This window comes from Myotis daubentonii, chromosome 4, assembly GCF_963259705.1.
Source record: "Myotis daubentonii chromosome 4, mMyoDau2.1, whole genome shotgun sequence".
Taxonomy (NCBI): Eukaryota; Metazoa; Chordata; class Mammalia; order Chiroptera; family Vespertilionidae; genus Myotis; species Myotis daubentonii.
Window position 1 is genome coordinate 15,733,771 of NC_081843.1, and position 24,724 is coordinate 15,758,494.

At 42.4% G+C, this 24,724-nt stretch overlaps 2 protein-coding genes across 10 annotated transcripts in view; one reads left to right on the forward strand and one right to left on the reverse strand.

The window, feature by feature from the left end:
- The window catches only part of CLUAP1 (clusterin associated protein 1), a 43,478-nt gene extending 26,420 nt beyond the window's left edge, over window positions 1-17,058 (forward strand). For 3 of the 8 annotated variants that reach the window (XM_059692917.1, XM_059692920.1, XM_059692919.1), the window contains exons 9-14: window positions 1,944-2,016; window positions 2,841-2,918; window positions 8,903-9,010; window positions 10,962-11,095; window positions 11,250-11,306; window positions 16,040-17,058. In XM_059692917.1, the coding sequence (XP_059548900.1) occupies window positions 1,944-2,016; window positions 2,841-2,918; window positions 8,903-9,010; window positions 10,962-11,095; window positions 11,250-11,306; window positions 16,040-16,186 (597 nt within the window). In that variant the 3' untranslated portion in view covers window positions 16,187-17,058. The remainder of the gene's footprint in view (window positions 1-1,943; window positions 2,017-2,840; window positions 2,919-8,902; window positions 9,011-10,961; window positions 11,096-11,249; window positions 11,307-16,039) is intronic. The other 5 variants (XM_059692921.1, XM_059692923.1, XM_059692922.1 and 2 more) reach the window with 5 other exon arrangements.
- Window positions 17,059-23,772: 6,714 nt separating this feature from the next.
- NLRC3 (NLR family CARD domain containing 3) overlaps window positions 23,773-24,724 on the reverse strand; it is a 32,698-nt gene continuing 31,746 nt past the window's right edge. For both annotated transcript variants that reach the window (XM_059692895.1, XM_059692896.1), the window contains one exon: window positions 23,773-24,352. In XM_059692895.1, coding sequence (XP_059548878.1) covers window positions 24,262-24,352 — 91 coding nt within the window. In that variant the 3' untranslated portion in view covers window positions 23,773-24,261. The remainder of the gene's footprint in view (window positions 24,353-24,724) is intronic.

Sequence of the window (24,724 nt, forward strand, 5' to 3'; positions counted from 1 at the left end):
TGAATAAATTTTTTTAACAGCATTCTTTTTTTTTTAGTTGATTTCAAAGAGGAAGGGAGAAGGAGAAAGAAATAGAAACATCAGTGATGAGAGAGAATTATTGATTGGCTGCCTACTGCGTGCCCCCTGTTGGGGATCACGATTGCAACCCGGGCATGGGCCCTGACCGGGAATCAAACCGTGACCTCCTCTTTCATAGGTTGACGCTCAACTATTGAGCTGCACTGGCCAGGCTCCTTAATAATTTTTAAGTACATTTTACTTTGCACTGAGTTCCACAAATTATGTAACTTCTCTTACTTAAAGGTTTTCAAGCCCTGGTTAATTGAATCACCCGAACTAGCTTATCAAAGACTGCTTTATACAGAGAAATCACAGTTGATTATTCTATGTCAGGAGCCTTTCATCCCAGTATTTAAGGCCATTTAGGAAGGAGTATTTCAAATCCTCCTTCAGCATGTATTAATAAATACGGAATTCAGAGCAAAGGAAGTTGGACTAAGTTGCTCTCCCTTTTTGAATATCCTTAGGGATATTTCTGTTTAACACAAGAATAGTCATTTAGAATCTATGTTCATGGTAAAACTAGTCTACAATCTCCCTTTCTTACATTGTCCCTGACAGCTTTTGGTATAAAGGTTATGCAATCTTCTTATAAACCTGGGTGTTTGAATTAGTTGGAACTATTTTGCTCTCCAGGAGGGCTGGCTGGGAGTAACTACCACATTCACATGGACATGTTTATCTTGACAAGGACCCTATTGCTGACATTACTGTATGGCAGAGGCAGGCAGTGGAGAGAGCCTGGAGTCCAGGATATTTTAAACATAGATGCCTGGGAAAGAAAAATAAAGGCCATGAAAATAAACTGACCATTTTGTACTATCTCCTGGGGCCACCCCTGGGTTCAGAGAGTGTATTGAAGAACACGCTTCAGGCTGCATGTTCTTCCTTCAACAAGTACTTACCCTTTTTTTCTCCTATGGTCACATCTACTCTCTGTCCTTTTAATACCCGGCCCCTCAAAATATCTTATGCATGAAATGCAGTGCTTTTTAAAAAAACATTTATAGCATGAACAAAATTTTAAAGGCTAATTTCCTCTCCCATTATTGTTTTGACAATAATCAGGGCCACATTTGCGACCTAACTGAAATACTAGCTTGCTTTTAATCCTCTAGGAATTAAAACCAGTATTTTATTTCTTTTCCCATCCTGATCAGTCCCACCATTTAGCGTCTTTCAGGGCTTGAATTGTGCAGGACAGAAAAACAATAAAATTATGCTTTACTCTTCCTAGAGTAAGAGGCCTGTAGTGCCCATATATCTATGCAGGCACACATGATGGGTATATTATTGTGTCATTCAGTTTTCTTCAGAGTTATTGAGGTGTAATGGGAGGAGCACTGGTTTGGGGGCCAGTCAGGCCCATTTTAAGTCCATTGTGACCTGTCCGGGAGCCTCCCTTTCCATAGGGCTGCTGGGTGATTATAGAGAGAAAGGGTATCAGGTCTCCCAACTGTAGTAGTATCTCAGGCAGTGTTAGTTCTCTTCCCCTTCCTTTTTATTTTGTTTTTTATTTTGTTAATCCTTATCCGAGGATATTTTTCCATTGATTTTTAGAGAGGCAGAGAGAGAAAAACATCGGTGTGAAAGAGACACATCAATTTGTTGCCTCCCACATGCAACCTGACCGGGCCATGGATCAAGCCTGCAACCTAGGTTACATGCTGTGCCCTTGACCAGAATCGAGTTCAGGACCCCTCAGTCTGCAAGCCCATGCTCTATCCACCGAGCCAAACTGGCTAGGGCTCTTCGCCTTCTTTTGGTTTAGATTTTTTTCTGGTTCTGTATCACAAACTTAGCAGTATTTACTCGAATGGTAAAAAATCAAATGTCCAAAAAGGTCATCTCTTCTGTATCTTGTTTTTTCTGTTCCATAGGAAGCCGAAAATACTCTCCGTCTGATGCAGAACAAGCTGAAGGAAGAAGAAAAGCGACTACTCAAGAGTGGAAGTAAGTCTATACTTTTTTTTTATTCTGGAGTAGCATTTTTAGCATTGAAAAATTTATATGTATATTTTATTTCTTTTCAAAAGGCAATTTTCTCACAACTTTTATATCTGGTACCATTTTATTTCAGTCAAGAGCTCAAGAAACTGGTTTAAATTACATAACATTTAAAGCACATTTGGTTTTTTATGCCAACTAAAATAGTGTTTTCCTCTTTCTAAACGATAGTTTAAATATATATAATATATAATTATAAAAGAAAAATTTGTCGTGGAGGTCTGTAGAGTTCTTTATTTTAGGGCAGATGGTTGGAAAACAAGCAACATAATGAAGTGTAAGTGAATAGATCATTTGCTTAACCCCCCATCCCACACACCCATCGTTAGCAGAGCTATCATCTATAGAGAAATGGGAGTTACCTCTATAAAAGATCTAGATTCTGGGAAGGAATGTCCTCCATGGCTGGTTAGCATAGTTCACCCATGAACTAACTTCACCAAGGTGTCAGGTCAGCCTCGGGAGCTATAGCAGCACATGATCTTCCTGCTGAATTGGTGGCTTTGTCTCATAGTGTTACTTCTTGCCCTTTTTTCATGATGGTATATTTTATTCTCCCATGCTTGAAGATAGTATACCTGGGACATCAGGCATGCTCTTTCTCTCTGTCTTTCTTGTCTCTCTCTTATTTTGCACTTGGTCTGTGCCTCTCCAGAATCTCAGGGAACTCTGGAAGGAGAATAGGAACTGCTGGGAAATCCTCTTGGGTAAGGTTAGGAAATTCCAAGGGCCTCTCTAGCCAAAGCAGCCCCTTGCCTTTATGGTTCCAGGTCAGCCAGGAGAGCCCGAAGCTGCCCTAAGTGATAAGACCGCATGGAATTTATCCCCACCTGGGAGGCCTGGCACAGGTAAGAGCTCTGATTGGTTGGCTGTATTCTGCTCTGCCCCAGGCCAGCACATTAAGACCTTTCTCACTTACCTTGGTTTGTTCTTCTGAACTCAGATTTTCATTTTGTGACCCATAGGTTTGGGATCTCTTGAAGGCAAAGATTCTTAGAAGCGTGTGTGATTTAATTATTTCAGAAAAATTTCCAATTTAAACCAGCTTAATGAAGGATAGCACTTAGTTAGCTTGGAGTGGACAAAGAAGTTAGGAAAATATTTATGAAGGACCATTCTCATTTCTACTCACCCTAAGGTTCTTTGCTTTCTTTGCATATGTGGGAACATTGCCCAGAATATTGGGATCAGAGAAGAAATATATAAAGGCAGACTCTATGAATTTTTCTCCGTCTGTGAAAGATTCCTCCAAATAGAAAAATACAATAGTACATAGACATGAAACAAGAGCAAGAATTAGTAAAACCTAAGAGCTGCAAGAGATCATCTTGTTCAGGCCACTCTTCAGGGAGCTGATTCAACCTAGCAAAGCATTATTAAGTATCTGGGTGCTAAGGATACATGAGTGGATAAAAGATAGGGATCCTTGCCATAACTGATCTCACATGTTAGCAGTATGCTAGCAGTGTGCTAACATACTAGGAGACACACAGTAAGCAAGCTGTATGGAGAAGGTGAAAAATGCCATGGGGGAAATGCAGAGCAGGGTACAAGGAATAGGGAAGGTGACAGAATTGCTGCTTTAAATAGGGAGTTAGGCCTCACTGAGGGGATGCTATTTCAGTAAAGACTAAATCAGTAGAGCACATGGAAGCTCTCTAGAAAAGACCCTTTTGGGTTCATTACTTCGTCTTGATTGGCCATTGGAGATTGATTCAACCTCAAGCCCCTCTCCTTTCCCCAGAAATCAGGACTCAAAGTTCCAGTTCTCTAATCACATGGTTGGCTCCTACTGGCAACCAGGTCCCACCGTTGGGTGAGATCCAAAAGTCACCTCATTTACTTAACAAGAGACACCATTGTTACTCTCATCATTTAAGAAAGTCCTTGGGATTTGGGAGCTCTGTGCCAGGAATGGGGAGGAAGGCCAAATCTATATTTCTTATTATAAATCACAATATCACAGTATTCTAGCTGTGGTTCCATTTTTATGGTATAGTGGAAAGTAGATGTTTATACATTTAACACATACATGGTGAGGCAAAAGTAGGTTTACAGCTGTTCCTATGGGGGAAAAGAAAATAATACAATAATTAGTAAATAATAATACCAGAGTAACCTCTGTGTTTTGAGTACTCACAACTCTAAACCTTCTTTTGCCCTGCCCTGTATTTACTGCATGCCTACTGTGTGTCTGGCGTTGTGCCAGCCCACAGTGATTGGTGAGGCTCTCAGGGAGCTCCAAGTGTAGAACTGTACTATCCACTACTTAGCCACCAGCTACATGGGGTCCTGAGCACTTGAAATGTGGCTGGTCCAAACTGAGGGGGCTGCTGTTTGTGGAGAATATGTAACCAGACAACCAGTGGGTCTGCGTTGCCTGTCACTGCTTGAGCCAATTAAGCAGAGACAGAGTTGAATCATGTATGAGTGTTTATTCCATTCATGCTGGAAGTATGGGAAAGCAGCAAGTCATCCACAAAAATCTGCTCTGCAACCCCCCATAAGCCAGCTGCTTATATTGAACTAGAGGCCTGGTGCACAAAAATTTGTGCACTGGGAGGGGGGTCCCTCAGCCCGGCCTGCGCCCATTCACAGTCCAGGACCTCTTGGGGGATGTCCACCTGTTGACTTAGGCCCACTTCCCAGGGGATCAGGCCTAAGCTTGCAGTCCGACATCCTTATGGCAGCCAAGGAGCCCTCGGGTATGTCCGACTGAAGGCTTAGGCCCCCAAGGGATCAGGTCTAAACTGTTAGTTGGACATTCTTAGTGCTGCCGCAGAGGTGGGAGAGGCTCTTGCCACCACCACTGCACTGGCCAGCCATGAACCAGCTTCTGGCTGAGTGGCACTCCCCATATGGAAGTGCACTGACCACCAGGGGGCAGCTCCTGCATTGAGCGTCTACTCCCTGGTGGCCAGTGCGCATCATAGCAACCGGTCATTCTGCCATTCAGTCAATGTGCATATTAGCCTTTTATTATTATTATATAGGATGTCCTTATTTCCCCCCTTTTGCCCCCTCTACCTAGCTCTTTCCCCCCACTTCTCTCTGGCCATCACCATACTGTTGTCTGTGTCCATGGGTTGTGCATATATTTTCTTTGGCTAATCCCTTCTTTAAATTCACTTCTTTAAATTTTTATTTTCAGATAAGTTCTTATAACTGCACTATTATATATTTTCTATTATATCATTTAGAATTAAGATATTTTTTAATTGAACCCTTGTAAATTTTAGCACAATTTAATAAATTATGTTAAAAGCAATTAGGAGATTTTTCATGTAATGCAGATACATTTCAATTAATATTTTATTAATTTTTAATTTTTTAATATTTTAATTTGAAATAATCTTATACATGTAAAAAAAACTATAAAATACTACAGCATATTATATGTACCCTTCACCCAATTTCTTAGGTGTTAATAATTTAAACATAACCATTATACAACTAACAAAATTTGGAATATATTTTTCTTATAATCTCTTTGTTACTTAATCCATTTACTTTGTTTTTGTTAATCTTCACCCAATGATATTTTTCCATTGAATTTTAGAGAGAGTGAAGGAAAGGGAGAGACACATTGATTGGTTGCCTCCTACACATGTTTTGATAGGGGCTGGGGATCAAGCCAGCAACTGAGGTACATGCCCTGGACTGGAATCGAACCTGGGACCCTTCAGTCCATGGGCTAATGCTCTATCCACTGAGCAAAACAGGCTGCAGCTTAATTCATTTACTTTTAATCTATATGTGTCTTTATATTTAAAGTGGGTTTTGTTTTTGATTCACCCTCATAATCTGTCTTTTAATTGGTGCATTTATGCCACTGACTTTCAGAGTGCTTACTGATAGAGTTACTGCCATATCAGGCGGCTTCTGGGGCTTCAGCCCTGGATGGCGGCGTGCTGGCGGCTCGTGCTGTCCCACCCTGCTTGCAGTATGCAAATTAGCCGCCATCTTTGTTGTCAGTTCATTTGCATATCGCCCTGATTAGCCAATGGGAGGCGTAGAGAAGTACAGTCAATTACCATGTTTGTCTATTATTAGATAGGCTAGGACAAAGATTACATGGGGAAGTAGGCAATGTGGACTGGGGCGGGACTCCATTGTTTGGGCAACAAGGATGTTAATCTTTCCACTATAATAGGCAGTACTTAAATGAGAATGAACTGCATTCCAAGGTTGGCTCCCAGGTTCAAGGTTGACTGCCAGGTCTAAGGTTGACTCCCAGATCCCTGGGGCCTACAATTCCCAGCCAGGTTAGAAGATCCTTTCTTTAATCAGAACAAGGCAATTGCGGTTAACTGAGCATGATTAATATTTCTTATAACTATAACTAATCCCCAATATTCTATTTTTGCCCCTAACAAATATATACCAGATTTTGAGAGAAAAGTAAAATTACTCATTAATAATTTTTTACACTGGTTACTTGTTGAAATGAGATTTTAGGTATATTGGGTTAAATAAAACATTAAAAGTAGCTTACCAGTTTCTTTTTACTTTAATATAGTCACTAGAAATTTTAAAATTATACCTGTGGCTGGCATGATATTTCTGTTGGAGTGCTAATCTAAAAGGAGAAACTTAAAAACTGCCTATAGTTTAAATGGGTATGAAGTAGTATCTCATTGTGGTTTTCATTTTAATTTCTTTGATGGCTAATGAAATGGAGCATCTTTTCATATGCTTATTGCTGTTTTTATATCTTCTTTGGAGAGATATCTATTCAAGTCCTTTGCACATTTTTAATTGGCTTATTTATCATTTTATTATTGAGTTGTAAGAGTTTTTTATGTATTCTGGGTACTAGAATATATGAAGTATTTTATAAATGATTTAAGTGATTTGTGATTTGCAAATAATTTCTCATTCTTTAGGTGTTTTCACTTCTTTGATGATATCCTTTGCTGTACAAAGTTTTTATTTTTATTTTTATTTTTTATTGATTTTTCTACAGAGAGGAAGGGAGAGAGATAGAGAGTTAGAAACATCGATCAGCTGCCTCCTGCACATCCCCCACCGGGGATGTGCTGCAACCCAGGTACATGCCCTTGACCGGAATCGAACCTAGGACCCTTCAGTCCGCAGGTCAACGCTCCATCCACTGAGCCAAACCGGTTTCGGCTGTACAAAGTTTTAATGAAATCCAGTTTGTCTGTTTATTCTTTGTTGCTTGTGGTTTTAGTGTCATATCTAAGTAGAAACCCCTGCTTATTTCAAAGTCACCAAGATTGACGCCTGAGTTTTCTTCTAGGAGTTTTATAGTTCTAACTCTTACATTTAGGTCTCTGATCCATTTTTTACTAATTATTGTAAATGATGTGAGACAAGGACCCAACTTCATTCTTTTGCATGTGGCTAGCGGCTAGCCAGTTGTCCCAGCACCATTTGTTGGAAAGACTATCCTTTCCCTGTTGAATTATGTCAGCACTATTGTCTGCTGTACTTAATTTTAACATATCACTGACAACTCGGTGATTTCAGTGTCAGCATGTGTTAGTTTTATTTTACCTGCTTAGTCCTCAGTGAAATGTTTTGAGTTGTCAGAAGAAATCATGTTGAGCTTGAAATATCTGTATTAATGTTGTTTTAAAATTCATGGTATCATTTGGTTTATGTTGCATTGGGTACTGATTTAATTTCATAATTTTCCTGGATGGAATAAAAAGTGAACTATACTGAACAGTGATTTCATTTTATAATCATTACTTTGTGGTAATATTTAATCATATTCTGGTAAGGGCTTTTGGAAGGTGGTAGTTTTCAGGTCGATTGTATCGAAGTCTTGCAGGATGCTGTTATTGACACTCTCTGGCTCCCAGGTTTGCTCCTCTGTGCTGCAGAGCACCGCTCTTCTCTCCATGGCTAAAGAAAGCAGAAAACGTTCACTCTGTGCTCAGCTAGACATAGCCTCCATTTCATTTCCCTCTTAGATCAGGGTCTAAGCAAAGCGTTTTTGTAGACGAACACTTCCTATACTTCCAAACTGACTTATGAGTCAGTGATCAGAGCAGCAGCTGCACACTCCTCCAGTGCCATTCTTAAAACCTATGTCCGTCCCTGGGTACAGAGTAGTCAGGTGCTGGGCAGTAAAAGCTTTTTCTCCCCACTGTGGAAACTCTCATTCTGTCGGTTTCCATAAGGAAATGTTCAATGTGCACCAAACTCCAAGAGAGTATTTAAGAAATTAATGTAAAAGGCCATGGTGTTGAGAATGACCTTCCTTTATGTATCTTTATAATGGAATTTTCCAGAGTGAAGAATATCATGAGCACATTTTCATTGTCAGGCAGTAGGTCACCATCTTTCTCAGGCCAGCCCTACTCAGGCCATTCCTATCCTGGTCTCCTTCTTGCCTCTGGTCTTGTTTTGGTGCAGTCACTGACCTTTTCAGTGGGGTATTCTTCATCTTTGTTATCCTCAAGGAGCTTGAGTTTTGGTGACACAGCCTAAGACTGATCAAAGAATGTTGTTTTTTTTTTCCTTCCAACTAACCAAGAACTCCTGGCTATCTTGACAGCTGGCTAGTCAATTGTTTAATTTCACATACTGGAATAGTGTTTCTAGCTAATGTATCAGACCCACTTTTTTCTAGCTTTGGAAAAATTAAAAAAATTAAAACAAACTGCCTATTGTTTGTATTAACTCTTCACTAAGTATCTACTAGCAAATCCTGAAGTTCTCATAAAATCTAATGCATCAAAAGAAAGGCTGAGAAGTGCATATGACTTGCCAAGAGCCTTACTGGACAGAGGCTGGTTTAGAAGTAATGATGGATCCACCAGCTCCCCCCCCCCTTTTTTTCTTACTGTGTTCCTGCCAGGTAATGATGACTCGGACATCGACATCCAGGAGGATGATGAATCTGACAGTGAACTGGAAGAGAGACGGCTGTCGAAGCCACGGACAGCCATGGAAGTGCTCATGCAAGGTACCAGGGCTTCTTTCCCTTGCCCTCCTCCCTGTGCCTGTCATAGAACACCACGGCCAGCACTGGGTCAGGGCTGCTGGTAGTAAGGCCCATAAGCACACTGTGAGTGGCCCTGCTCTAGGTTTTTTCCGCCCTGTTGTTAATCAGGGTTTGGCTCTTAAACTGCTCAGTGGTCATCTTTATCACTAATACTCTTATCTGGAGTCCTAAGAATGGCCAGTTCTTATTTGTGGCTGGTGTTTCTCACAGAGTTTACAGGAACACACTGCCTCTGCCACTGAGCTATATTCTGCCCCTTTTGGGTCCAAACGTTCTCAGTGCAGTTGATACCTTATAGTCAGATAATGGACAAAAAAGGGACTTACAGAAACATCTCTGCCGTTTAAAAATGTTCTTCTAATTTCTACTTTCTCACTGTAACAGATTCAAGCAATAAAATGTGTGGAGCAAATCTGGGTGAGAGGTCTTCCTCATGTTTCACTCCCCACCTTAGGCCAGGGTGTGTCCTTCCAAATTGCCTTCACACACACACACACACACTGAAACATGGACACAAAGATCACCTGAAAGGTTTTTTAATCGGAGTGAGACCAGACTATGTGTATGGTTCTGCAATATGCTTTAAAAAATTTTAAATGTATTGAACTCTTCTCATGTCAGTAAAATAGAGATCTCCTTCTTTCTTTTTGATAGCTGCATATTAGTCCATAGTATGACTGTACCTGTAATTTACTTGGGCATTCCCATGTTGATAGATACATAAGTATCTATCAATACTTAAGATACTCTTTTCCCTATAGATTTTTCCACACATCTGCAAGTGTTTCTTTAGGCTATGTCATTTAAAGTGGAATTCTAAGGTCAAAGGTTATGTAAATTAAATTCTGATAGATACTACTAAATTGTCCTATATTTGCCTTTAAAAACATTTCTTATCTACCACTTATTAATTTTTTGAGCACAATTGCATTTTTATATACATAATAAATTTAAATGGTAAATGATCTTCCATCTGTCATTTCATATTAGCTTTTGTTGTTAACTGTTTTCTCTTATTTTAGGTCCACCTATCTTTACTTATTACATTCTGCTTTGTTCATAGGATAGTCAGGTGCTCTGATTTTTTTTATCTTTAATTTTTTGACAGCTTCATGACATCAATAGAGGTTAGAGGTTATGACTCCTATTTTACTATATGGGAGCCAGGGCTCTAAAATGGTACGTGATTAGTTCAGCAGAACCTAGTAAAGGCCCCGGTGCTCCTAAATTCTACTGCTGACAATTCACTGCAGAAGTGAAACAACACAAGATCTCCATGATGATGTGTTCAAAGATGAACTTTTAAAAAAATATGTATTTTTATGATTTTAGAGAGGAAGGGAGAGGGAGAGAGTTAGAAACATCAATGATAAGAATCATTGATCGGCTGCCTCCCTAAATCACTTTAGGGAAAGTGATTTTCCCCTAAAACATTTACAGAATGCATCTTTATTTTTCTGATTTATGATTCACGCTTACATTTCACTGCCCTTTTCTTTGTTTTAATGTGGAAATGCAGAAAATCCGTTACCATTTGTCGGCAGTTCTGATTAGTTGGGATGCTACTTAAGTGTTTTAATTTAATTTAATTCTTCTTTTTCCCAATGTTCTAAAGCTGTGGTCAGCAAACCGCAGCTTGCGAGCCACATGCGGCTCTTTGGCCCCTTGAGTGTGGCTCTTCCACAAAGTACCAAGTGCGGGCGCACACGTACAGTGCGATTGAAACTTCGTGGCCCATGCGCAGAAGTCGGTATTTTGTGGAAGAGCCACACTCAAGGGGCCAAAGAGCCACGTGTGGCTCTCGAGCTGCGGTTTGCCGACCACTGTTCTAAAGGATGGCAAATCTTAAATGATATTTTATGCCTTATTTTACAAGGTTTTTGCAATTTCTTCTTGCTTTTATTCTCCCCAGGAAGACCTAGCAAACACATCGTGGGCACAATGCAAGGTGGAGACTCCGATGATGATGTGAGTCCAAACCAGCCCCCGTTAGCAGTTGTATTCTTTCTACGCTTGGGCTGGCCCCGTGACTGCATTAGCCAGGAAGTAAGCATGTTTGATCAGCTTAGCGTGAGGTGTGGTTTCTCAGCCCGCATCACCGGATTTGTGGCAGTTTGTTGATGGCTCATTTCTTTTCAAATGAACCTGCTTCCCCTACTTTTTTCCCCTCTCATGTTCTGTCTGCTCTCACTTTCCAAAGATGGAAGGAGCACCAGCTCTGTTAGGTAAATGCAAGACTTCCAGCTCCAAGAAGCAGGTTGGTTTTCTTTTTCACCCCATCCATCCATGTGTGTGTGTGTGTGTGTGTATCTGCTTGTTCAGAACCAGCAGAGAGCCTTCCCCAAGGATGATGCTTCTGTATCCTGGGCAAAAAGCCACTCAAAATGGATCCCACAGTGAATGGCGAAGTGCCTATTCTAAGAAGGAGGAGTAAGTGCTGAGCCAAGGACAAGAAAGGTGGTGGGTTTGGGAGTTATCTGGTGCTTGAACCATAACCTAGAAAGGAAGGGATGCTGCTGAGAGCCTGGGGTCGACCAACCCTCTCTTCAGCTCCTTTCTGGGGAGAGAACATGATAAGGAGGCTCTCCTGAGACCAGAGCCTCTGAGAGGCGGGGCAAGGAGCTGCAGCACCTTGATCATTATTAAGTGGATAACTGACTGGGAAATGAACCAGAATGGGGAAACAAGGGGTCCCTGCTGGGGCCCAGCTGTTGGCTCTTACATTCTTCATTCTGGGCCTGCCTTCTTTGTTGCAGTCCCTGGCAAGACTCTCAATCCCAAGTGGTAAAGGGTGACTAGATTGACACCAATCACAGATCTCCCCATCAGGTTGAATATCACATGTGTCTAGAATGTGGCACTAGTGGCTACACAGAGACAAAGCATGAGTCTTATGTTCTTTTTTTTTATTGATTGGCTGCCTCCCGCATGCCCCCCCCCCCACCCCCTACTGGGGATCGAGCCCGCAACTCAGGCATGTGCCATTGACTGGAATTGAACCTGGGAGACCGTTCAGTTCACAGGCCGATGCTCTATCCACTGAACCAAATCAGTGAGGGCGCGTCTTATGTTCTTGTACAAAAAGGTCCATTTATTTAATATCAGCCGTGTGTACTATCACAGAAATTCACAGGAGGGAGAGGTCACTCAGGTGTGCTGGGCAAGATGCACAGAAATAGAACCTTGAATACATAGAAGATGATCTTTAGAGAAGCAGAGAAACTACCTCAAAAATTTTAAGAAGGTAGGTGATGGATGGTTAAACAGCTTCTATCCATCCATCTTATTCATCCAAGACAGAACTAAGGAAAGTCTGGTGATACCCAGCGAGCGCTGGCTGGCCTCTTGTGATTTGCTTGATCATTTATATAGCTTTCTACTTCAGAACAATTGCATTATTGTAGCTTAAATCTGCTCTGTGCCTGTTGTCACTTGTTTATTTCAGGGAGGATGTTTTCATGCACCATCCCCTAAGCATAGGAGTTGGTCCTTCACGTGTTCACTCAGTCACTGGACAGATATTTTTTGAGTGGTGTTAGGTGCCTGGCACTATTATAGATTGTGCGGAATACAGTAATGAATAGAAATAAGGTCTTTGCCTTTATGAAGTTTACAGTCCAATGGTAGTGAAGCAGACCCATCAGGGCTCATAGTGGTTAAGAGGAAAAATAAAGTAGGTTTTGGAACAGAGTGATAGGACTGAGGAATGCCTTTTGATTGGTCATGAAAGATCTCTCTGATAAGGTGACGTTTGGGCAGAGGCCTGAATGGAAGGAGGGACATGGTGCTGGGGAGGGGCATCCTGATCACAGGAAATATGGTTTCTGCATTCGAGGACCAGAGGCAATGGCGTGACTGGAATGCAATGAGCTGGGGGCAGGAGCAGCAGGGGCTGTGCAGAGCTTTGCAGGGTATGACGAAGACTTAGCATTTTCTGAGTACAGTGGGAAGGTGCTAGAGAATCCTGAGCCCAGGAGTGCCAAGAACTGACTCAAATTTAAGAGAGCCCAGTGAAGAGGCGTTTGCAAGAGTCTAGTTCAGAGGTGAGGATGGCGGTGGCTTAGCCTTGGGTCGTAGCAGCAGAGGTGTTGAAAAGTAGTCAGGTTCTGAACATGTTTCTAAGGTAAGAACCATCAGGTTTTATTAATTGGACACGGGGTGTTAAAGAAAATGAAGGATGCCTTGGTTGTGGCAAAATTGGCCAAAAGCACAAAACTGTGAGGCAGACCTGAGGAAGGAGCTTGGCTAGCAGATTGAGAGTTTGGATTTTGGACGTTCTAAGTGTGAATTTCCTGCTAGATGTCCACATGCTGATGCTGACTTGAAATTCAAGTCTGGAGTTCAAAGTCAGGTCTGGGCTAGAGATTGAATTGGGGGAAACATCCATATCTGGGTGGTCTTTAAGCAAAGGGTACATGTGATTGTTTGGAAGAGAGAGAAGAAGGAGAAGAGAGGATGCCCAAGGCCCTGAGCCAGCCCCACATTGTGGGGGTCAGGGAGATGTAGGGGGTTGGGCAAGCAAGACAAGACACAGGAATGAGGTGGGGTGAGAATCCAGAGAGAAGGGTCCCCTGGAAGACAGAATAGTGGATGCCAGGGAAGAAGGAGCCTGTAGGTCAAACAGGAGGACAGAGAATTACCCCATGAACCCACCAAATATGTCAGCCTTAACAAGAGAAGTTTGGGGGATTGATGGGGTGAGAGCCTGACCAGAGTGTGCTTAAGAGGCAGTGAGAGCCCTAGCCGGTTTGGCTCAGTGGATAGAGCGTTGGCCTGCGGACCCGGGTTTGATTCTGGTCATGGGCACACACCTGGGTTGCAGGTTTGGTCCCTAGTAGGGGGCGTGCAGTAGGCAGTCAATGATTCTCTCTCATCATTAATGTTTTCTATCTCTCCCTCTCCCTTCCTCTCTGAAATCAATTAAAAAAATATTAAATTTTTTTTAAAAAAGAGGTAGTGAGAGGGGAACAGGTGATGACAGTGAGTTCAAAACTCACTCAAGGAGTTTTGTTGTGAGGGGAACAGAGAAACAGGGCAGAGTAGCTGGAGGGGAAGGTAGGATTAAGTTTTGAGGTTTTTACTTTGTTTTTTTTAAGAAGAAGGAAATTGCAGTGTATATGTATGCTGGTGGGAATGCTTTAGCTAGAGTGACCAACCATCCTAGTTTACCTGGGATGCAGGACTTGCAGTTTTAAACCTGGCTGAGTTGGTTACCCTAGATCTAGATGAAGGAGGAGAGTGTTTCTTTTTTTTTTTTTTAATCCTTACCTGAGGATGGATGGAGACACACACACACACACACACACACACACACACACACACACACACACGTGGCCAGTGCACAAAATTTGTGCACAGGTGTGTGTGTGGGGGGTGTCCCTCAGCCTGGACTGCACCCTCTTCAATCTGGGACCCCTCGGGGGATGTCTGACTGCCTCCATAGGGATCAGGCCTAAACTGGTAGTTGGACATCCCTCTCACAATCCAGGACTGCTGGCTCCTAACCACTCACCTGCCTGCCTGCCTAATCACCCCTAACCACTCTGCCTGCCGTCCTGCTCACCCTCAACTGCAACCCCTGCTGGCCTTCTTGCCCCCAACTGCCCCCCCTTTCCGGCCTTATCGCCCCCAACTGCCCTCCCTTGCTGGCCTGCTTGTCCCTAACCGCCTCTGCCTTGACCCTGCCACCATGGCTTTGTCTAGAAGGTCTCCTGGTCTAATTAGCATATTACCCTTTTATTAGTATAGATACTAGAGGCCTGGTGCACGAAATTTGTGCACTCAGGGAGGGTGTCCCTCTCCCTGGCCTGTGCCCTCTCGCAGTCTGGGAGCTCTCGGGGGATGTCTGACTGCCACAGAGGCAGGAGAGGCTCCCACCACCACTGTTGCACTCATTAGCCGTGAGCCTGGCTTCTGGCTGAGCAGCACTTCCCCTGTGGGAGTGCACTGACCACCAGGGGGGAAGCTGCTGCATTGAGCGTCTTCCCCGTGGTGGTCAGTGCGTGTCATAGCAATTGGTCGTTCTGCTGTTCAGTCAATTTGCATATTAGCCTTTTATTATATAGGATATATATATTTTTTTCCATTGATTTTCAGACAAGGTGGGAGGGGGGAGAAAAGAGGAAAGGGGAGAGAGAGAGAGAGAGAGAGAGAGAGAGAGAGAGAGAGAGAGAGAGAGAGAAACATTGATGTGAGAGAGACGCATTGATTGGTTTGCCTCCTGCTCTCCAGGTATTAAAACTGCAACTGAGGTACGTGCCCTTGACTGGGATTCAAACCCATGACCCTTCAGTCCATGGCTGAAGTTCTAACCACTGAGTCAAACCGGCAAGGGGGAGAGTGTTTCTTTAAAAAAAAAATATTGATTTCAGACAGGAGGGGAGGAGAGAGAGAGAGAAACATCAATTCCACACTGGGAATCAAGCCCACAACCTAGGCATGTGCTCTGACGGAATTGAACCATGACTACCTGGTTCATAGGTCAACACAACCACTGAGCCACACTGGCAGGGTGAGAGTGTTTCTTTTATTTTTCTCCCTATACCCATTTCCTTTGTGGCTTTCCATCCCCGTCTGTCAGAAGTCAAAACAAGCTTTTCTTCCCTCTCTCTGAGTCCCTACCTTCCTTGCTACCCACTGGTGGGTCTCTGAGCCGCTAGGAGCAAAGCAGCATTCAGTGAGCCTTGGGCAGGTCTCATGTTCCCGAGTCATCAGTGGGAAAGCCAGTCCCTGTGGCACCTACGTTGGATTATTGCATATTGGTATTTGAAGGTTACTGATTAGAGGATACATTGATCTCTGTATTCCAGCCAGCAATATCTAGAAGTTGATCCATTTTTATGCCTCCACAACCTGACCGCTTCTCTGCCAAGCTCTTCCTTCACATGGAGGTGTTGCTAGTTATTGAGCTACTAGTAAAAGGGTGAGTGAGGTAGGGTCTTGCTGAGAAGATGTCAGGAACAAAGTGTATTTGCTGTCTTTTTCCTATAGGAAGACTCGGAGGACAGTGAAATTGACATGGAAGATGATGAAGAAGACGACGACTTAGAAGACGAGAGCATTGCTCTCTCTCCAGCTAAATCTAGTCGAAGGGTCCGGAAACCTGAGCCCCTGGAAGAGAGTGACAATGACTTCTGACTTTCTTGCCAAGGGACCCATGCAGATTTAAACCCTCAGATTTGTAGGTAAATGGGAATTTAGAAGGTTAGAAAGGAAGTATATTTTTTTTACTAAGTCAGTTGGACTTACTGAAGTATTACCTGTTTTTTGCTTTAGCCTCCTATGTGTTACTCCATGAAGCTTAAACCAAACCCAGAGCAAACTCCAAAAATGATTTTTTTTTTTGCCTTATCTCCTAAAAGTGGGAAATATGTGTGTGCTTAGTGATTCACATCCACAGGACAAAAACTTGAGGAGAAATAAGTTTCTGTGTAAGTTTGATTATTGTTGTTGTCACATATGTCCTCTAAGAGTCAGTGGGACAAACCTGAGGCTGGCACTGCACACAAGGACTCATTTTAGGAATTAGTGCCGGACTTTTAGCCACTTGTACAATTTAGAGGCTTTTAATTCTAGCTTTTATTTCATTTTATAGTCTTTTTTTCCTGCATGTTCACAATACCAAGCTTTAAATGCATTTTACTAAAATTTTCTGAATGAAAGTTAGCTAAGTCAGATGAAAATCAACTTTCTTTGAAAATCAGGCAACAGAAGATCCTCCAGATTATAAATTCTCCATTTTTTTCTCAGAAGGCCAGCATTCCCTCTTAGGAAAGTTGACTTAAAAAATAAACCAGAATTGAAATAGGTAGAGTAACACTAGAATTTCTCTATTGTGAAAAGACAAGTGAAAGATAAGTGGCATTTTTTGTTTTGTTTTTTGGGAAGCACAGAACAGTTTTTATTGTTTTTCAGTTATAAAGTCATAAGACTTCTGAAGTTATTCTCTTAATAAATGTTTTTAATACCATATTTTTATATTATTAAATAAATTTTACTTGAAAATGTAATTATTTTGTTTATTTGCACTGATAAAAAATACTCGAGAAAAGTTCATAGTAACGTTACTGTGGCACATGTAAACTTTAGGGGACTGTGACAGTTAGTGCTATCACCTTTGCTTTTTACCATCTTTTTCTACATTTTATGTATGAGATTACCCCCTTTTTTAAACATTCAGCATTCGGTTAATTCATCAGTAATTTGAGATGTGCCATCTTTTCTTTAATTAAATATATTTTTATTTATTTTCCCCTAAAGAGAAAGGGAAAGGGAGAGAGAGAGAAAAACATTAATGATGAGAGAGAATCATTGATTGGCTGCCTCCATGCCTCCTATTGGGGATTGAGCCCACAACCCAGGCATGTGCTCCGACCAGGAATTGAACTGTGACCTCCTGGTTTTATAGGTCGATGCTCAACCACTGAGTTATGCCAGCTGGGTAAGAGGTGCCATTTTAAAAAAAATACTTTATTGATTTTTTACAGAGGAAGGGAGAGGGATAGAGAGTCAGAAACATTGATGGGAGAGAAACATCGATCAGCTGCCTCCTGCAGACCTCCCACAGGGGATGTGCCTGCAACCAAGGTACATGCCGTTGACCTGAATTGAACCTGGGACCCTTTAGTCCGCAGGCCAACGCTCTATCCACTGAGCCAAACTGGTTAGGGCGAGAGGTGCCATTTTTTAAACAATAAGCTAAATGGGAAATAGGTGTGTTGGAAGCCTTGCTGACCACCTCAGGTGCCATGATCTCTAAGGTGCAAAAAAGTCACTGCATCTTTTTTTTTTATCATTATTGATTTCAGAGAGGAAGGGAGAGGGAGAGAGAGAGAGATAGAAACATCAATGATGAGAGAAACATTGATTGGCTGCCTCCTGCATGCCCCCTACAGGGGATTGAGCCTCCAACCCCGGGCATGTGTCCTTGACCAGAATCAAACCTGGGACATTTCAGTCTGCAGGCTGACGCTCTACCCATTGAACCAAACCAGCTAGGGAAAGTCACTGCATCTTCTTGGATGTTATAGCTTTGGTTCACCTGAGTCTGACCTGACTTATATTTTGAAAAAAACTAAAAATGTGTTTCTATTTTCCGTATGTGATGCTTTCTTCTAATGGGCATTAGCTTGGGAGTTCTACCCAAGCTACTGATAAAATGTCCACAGATAGAGGTAATGACTGTAATGGGTGATTCATTCTTTCACCTGCTTCTTGGTCATCCTTCATCCCTTGGTTAATTGAATTTGTGCAGGCTCTCACTATGGTATGGCACTTCCTTCAGTAGCTTCTGTCAACAAAGGAGATATAAGTAGTCGATCATGTTATTAATGTATTTCTGTCACTGTAATGGATCCAGGAGTCAAATATGTGCAAGTGCCTTAGGACCTGGTGTCATTTGGTTTTAGTTATGCAGCAGAGCAGACTCAGGCCCCACAGAAGCTCGAGTGATTAGGTCTGTGAAAAACTAGCACCTAGGTCATTGCTGACAGCAGTGGGTTTTTGTTTTTTACTGTATAATTAAAGGATCTCTTAAAATGCTTTAAAATATGTGTATTGACAGAAAATATAAAGGAATTTTTTAAGTTCTCAATTTTTATTGGTGGTAGCCATTAAGAACAAAGTATGAAGACTTCCTCTAGGAAATCAGAAGAACTGTTTCCCTTTTAGCTGGGACAGGAAGAAATAAATATAAGATATCTTTCACTAGCATTTTAAATGGTAATATCAGTACCAAACATCTGAAAGGAAGATGTGTCTCTTTGGTTAGCAACATCTACACTCATAAAAGACAAACATGCAGCCCTGACCGGTTTGGCTCAGTGGATAGAGCGTCGGCCTGTGGACTCAAGGGTCCCGGGTTCGATTCCGGTCGGGGGCATGTGCCTTGGTTGCGGGCGCATGTCCGGTGGGGGGTGTGCGGGAGGCGGCTGATCGATGTTTCTCATCCATGTTTCTGGCTCTCTGTCCCTCTCCCTTCCTCTCTGTAAAAAATCAATAAAATATATTTAAAAAAAAAAAAAAAAAGACAAACATGCAAATTGACTGTGCCTTCACTACATCTTAAGCCACGCCCACCAGCCAATCAGAGCAACTATATGCAAATTAACCCAACCAAGATGGCAGCCGGCAGCCACGGAGCTGGAGCAAGCAGGAGGCTTGGTTGCCCCAATGATGGAGGAAGCCAAGCTGTCACGGCAGCTCTCAGCTCCACTTAAAGCAACAAAGTTTCAATTATAGAAGGTAAATAAACCCCAGATACCTGCTTTCAGCCGGCCGTGGCCACGGAGCTGGAGTGAGCAGGAGGCTTGATTGCTCCTTCCTCTGCTGGCTGTAGCCTCCACAAAAGGCAACAAAGTTTCAATTATAGAAGGTAAATAAATCCCAGAATAAAAAAGAAAAAAAAGGAGAGGCTGGGAGCTTCCGTCGCTGGGGTGGCTTGGCCAGCCTGAAAATGGCCCTCAGCCCCTCACCCAGGCTGGCCAGGCACCCCAGCGGGACCCCCACCCTGATCTGGGACACCCTTCAGGGCAAACCAGCCGGCCGCCACCCATGCACCAGGCCTCTATCCTATATAATAAAAGGATAATATGCAAACTGACCCTAACAGCAGAACAACTGGGAATAACTGGTCATTATGACACACACTGACCACCAGGGGGAAGATGCTCAATGCAGGAGCTGCCCCCTGGTGGTCAGTGTGCTCCCACAAAGGGAGCCATGCTCAGCCACAAGCCAGGCTGACGGCTGCCAGTACAGCAGTGGTGTTGGGAGCCTCTCCTGCCTCCTCAGGAGCGCTAAGGATGTCTGACTGCAGCTTAGGCCTGCTCCCCGCTGGCAAGTGGACATCCCCCGAGGGCTGCTGGGCTGCCAGAGGGATGTCTGACTGCCATTTTAGGCCCAATCCCCCAGGGAGTGGGCCTAAGCCAGCAGGTGGGCATCCCCTGAGGGGTCCCAGACTGTGAGAGGGCACAGGCCAGGCTGAGGGACCCCCTCCCCCCAAGTGCACAAATTTTTGTGCACCGGGCCTCTAGTACTACATAAATATCACAGCTGTTAGATTAGCCCAGGGGAGCTCTTGGGTGCTGGACTCCAGGACTGGTTGAATTGGAAGGGAACTAAAAGGTCTGCCTCCTACCTAGAACAGAAGTCCTTTCAATAAGGATGTGACTGGAGCAGGAAAACAAAGGGTTCAAGAAGGTGTGTCATTAGGGGAAAATGAAATAACCAGTGTGTCTGTGAGAGATAGTATTCAGATTTTACACTTCTCTTGGACAGTTTGGAAAAGAATTAAGCAATAGTGACATAGAAAATTCATTAAATTTAAAAAATAATACAACTGTTAATTCTAGAAAGAACAATGACATAGGAAGAAAATGGCTTAGCAGTGATCCATACTAATAAAGTCATAAGATAAACACTGAATAATGATTCAACCCCAAATCATACTATAACTGTGTTGGAAGGAGGAAGAAAAAAAAGTGGGGGCATAAGGTGATGTATGTACAAGTGCCATTTCCCATTATAGAAAGTCAATAGATATTCTCTAAAATGATTAAGCAATAAATAGTGGACTTCGGAAATTAGGAAATCAGGGGCTTCAGCCAGGAGAAGTGAGATAGCAGGAGAGGTTGGATTTTAAAGCCAACACAGTGAGTACTGATGACTGTTCAGAAAGCGATGATCATAGTGAAAAGAGAAGACAGCTGGGCGAGAAAAGCAAGGTCAACGAACATTTTGGAGGACTGCGCACAAGGAATTGTTTTAGGAATCAGTGTCGGACTATTAATCTTTTGTACAATTTAGAGGCTTTTGATTCTGGATTTTATTTTGTTTTCTGTTTGTATGTATGTGAGGGAAACATGTTTTTTAGCTGAAAGAAACTAGCTTGTGAAATGGGAGGAGTTGAATCAGAGAGAGAAAAATTTATGCAGCGAAGTCTACATTAGGAGCCATTCTGCTTAAATTCATACTTTATATTGAAAACATACCTACTAGAAAGCCAGTTGTGTAGAAGCTACTATTTGGGGTAAGAAGGCTAAGGTTGATTTCACAAATTTTTACACCTGGATTTCTATAGTGTCTATTGTAGACACTATATAAACTGTTTTCTTGACTTGGGCATTAGGTAGAGTACCTATAATATTGAGGCATTTCCTCAGAAGATGGGCCAAAGTAACCCTAGAATGAAGGATGGCTGACTCTGGCTAACAAAGCTTAAAAGCAAATTTTGAAAGGATCCAGGTGTTTCTAAGTAATTGTGCACCAGAATAAAGCTCAAGAATATTTTAAGAAATATAAAACCAGCACCTAGAAAGATAAAATCCCAATTTCTGGTGTTCAATAAAAAAATTACCAGTCATGAGGACACTGCGGCTCCAAAGGCAGCCAGATATCCTCGGAAGAGCACCCTGAGGAGAAACAAGCTTGACCGCCAAGTCGTCATCAAGTTCTTACTATGGAGCCAATCATGAAGAAGACTGAAGACGACAATACACTGTGTTCACTGTGGACATCAATGTCAGCAAGCACCAGATCCAACAGGCTGTGAAGAAACTCTATGACATTGACGTGCCAAGGTCAACACCTGATTGGGCCTGATGGAGGGAAGAAGGCATATGTTTGACTGGCTCCTGACTTTGGGTGTTGCCAACAAAATTGAGATCACCTAAACTGAGTCCAGCTCCCTAATCCTATATAATAAAAGTCTAATATGCAAATAGACCAAACGGCGGAATGACCAGTGGAACGACCAGTCGCTATGACATGCACTGACCACCAGGGGGCAGATGCTCAATGCAGGAGCTGCCCCCAGCCTATAGGCCCCAGGCCAGCCAAGGCAGGTGCCAGCAGGGGCCCCTGATCACCCCACCAGTTGCCCCACAGATTGGCTCTGATCGCCGGCCAGGCCTAGGGACTCTACCCATGCATGAATTTCATGCATCAGGCCTCTAGTTCTAAATATAAATTTTTTTTCACTGTAAAAAAAATTATCAGGCATAATGAGAAAAATCAAGAAATAACCCATAAATGATAGCTGATAGAATTAGTAGAAAAGAACATTCTTAACAGTTATAACTATATTCCGTATATTCAGGTGGTAGAGGAAAGCATGTATATTAAGGACAGACACGGAAAATATAAAGTAAGCCTCAAACAGAACTTCCAGAGAGTAACAAAATGAGATGAAACCAAACAAACTGAGATTAAGAGCAGTCAGACACTGCAGAAGAAAACATTACTGATCCTGAAGACATAGCAATAGGAACTGTCCAGAATGAAAAACAGGACATCCCACTGTGCTAGTATCAATTTATTGCCTCAGCTCCAAGTTCACCTTTTGGCTTGCTCTGTTGTAACCGTGCTATTTTTTGTAATACCTCTCCTTTATCAGCCAGCAAGATGTTAAGTGTTGCCAGTAGAGGGTGATTGAGAGACTTTGGAGAAAGTCGGGGCTTTCCTTCCAATTATAGTGTGGCTTGCTCTTGAAGTCCATGAAGAGCACTCATTTTCTCCACTGCTTCGGCCCCTGAAGTTTCTCCAGTGCTAGGTTCCTGCATAGCACAGTTTGCTTCAACATTTAGCTACTGCAACTCTTGTTCTGATGAGTTCTCAATTCAGCCAGAAACAGTGCAAACCAAAAGACAGTATATAACATCTTGAAAGTACTGAAAGAAAAAACTGTCAATACCCAGCAAAAATATCTTTATAAAAGAGTAATTCAATAAATACTACACATGACCCATGTTCAAATGTCCCCAGTTTCCAAATAATGTTCTTTATGGCTGGCTTTTCCCCCTCCAGTCTAGGATCCAGTCAAAGATCTTAAGTTGTTATGTCTCTTGAATCTCCTTCAATTTAAAACAGTCCCAAGTCTTTTTTATTTTTCATGACATTGACTTTTTTTTAAGAGATCAGGCTATTTTTTTTCTTTTTTTGCAGAATGCTCCTCAGTTCTGATTTTTGTCGGATTACTCCTTCGTGATTAGATTCAGATAAACCTTTTTGGCAAAAAATACTACATCAGCAATATGTCCTTCTCAGTGCATCACATCAGGGCCCCTGATGTCCATTTGTCCCATTATTGGTGACATTAAGTTTAATCGCTTTGTTAAGGCAACATTTGTAAAATTTCTGTAAGATACCTTTTAGATAACTCTTTGTGGGTGATGTTCTGAGACGATGTGAATATCTTCTTCCTCAATTGGCTTTCATCCAGGGTTTTAGTGTCCATTGATTCTTGCCTGAATACTCATTTTTAAAGAAGCATTAGGAATAATAGTGCTTCCTGTCCAAATTTTAAAATAATTACTTTATAATCTTTGTAAGCATTTCCCTTGGTTATTTAATTGATGAGAGAGATGGTGTCCGTTTGGGATCTTTTCCTTTCAGCACAGACAAACATCTGAGGGAATCTATGCCACATGGAAACTCAGCTTGCCTGCCTTCAGAGGGATGGTCGTCAGAGTAGTAATAATTATGGGAAGCCCAATAACATTATTACTAAGAATAACATTATTGAACATGCTATAGATAACTAGTGTGCCAGACTCCAAATAACATATGTCAGACATAATCCATGCCTGTGAAAGATTTTGTGATGGATTTAAAAAATGGCAAAAACTTCAGGAAAGTTCCTTTTTCTCTGTCTCCAGAATTCTATAATTAAAGCCTTTATTTCTCTTTTTAAAAATCCCATATTTTTTCCATATGTCTCTAAGGATCATACCCCTAAAACTTTCTTCTTGAGAAAAGAAAGATCCTCTCTGTCAACAATGCCAAATTGGTACTCAGTTCACTGGAATATGGCAACTCATTTCCACTCACTTTTAACCAGATGAGTGGGAAAAGGTAGTAATAATTTTTTAAAAGTTGGGGGCACATGAAGACCTCAAGGTATGAATAAGCTCAGGCCAGCTTCTTTCTTGCTGAGCTTTAAGGTGTAAGTCCTGGGTCCCTCAGTGGAAGACCCTTTCCTCTGTCCCAGACCAGTGTCCGTCTCACCCCTGCCTAGACTGACCCTGGACTAGAAGAGGTGCTCCTGACCTCCTTTGGCAGCACCCTTCCTGCCTCTGCAGTTTACCAGCTCTGGTGCGGGTCAGCCTCATTCCCAGATAACAGGAAATCACCCTGGAAAACGGTCTTTTTGTTTGAAGCCTTCCAGCTGCATCTCTGCCCATCCTCCTGCCCGGTCCACCAGGAACTTGCTTTGCTCACATTTCAACAGTGCACGAGGGAGCATTTGTCTTGATAGTTTCCGAGATCATTCTGGCACCTGATTCCCCAATGTGATTTCCCTGGAGACTAGAGAAAGATTAGGACAAATTGAGAAATTGGCTGAAGGGCTAGAGCAGTGGTTCTTAACCTTCCTAATGCCGTGACCCTTTAATACAGTTCCTCATGTTGTGGTGACCCCCAATTTCATTGTTGCAAATTGAACATAATTAAAGCATAGTGATTAATCACAAAACAATATGTAATTATATATGTGTTTTCCGATGGTCTTAGGCAACCCCTGTGAAAGGGTCATTCGACCCCCAAAGGGGTCGCGACCCACAGGTTGAGAACCGCTAGGCTAGAGGCTACAGTTTCTCTGTAGTAAAGAGAAGGTCAGTACATAAGATGCAGAGCTCTGGGTGAAACCCTTGTGCTTCCAGGATCTCTCCCATGGACAAG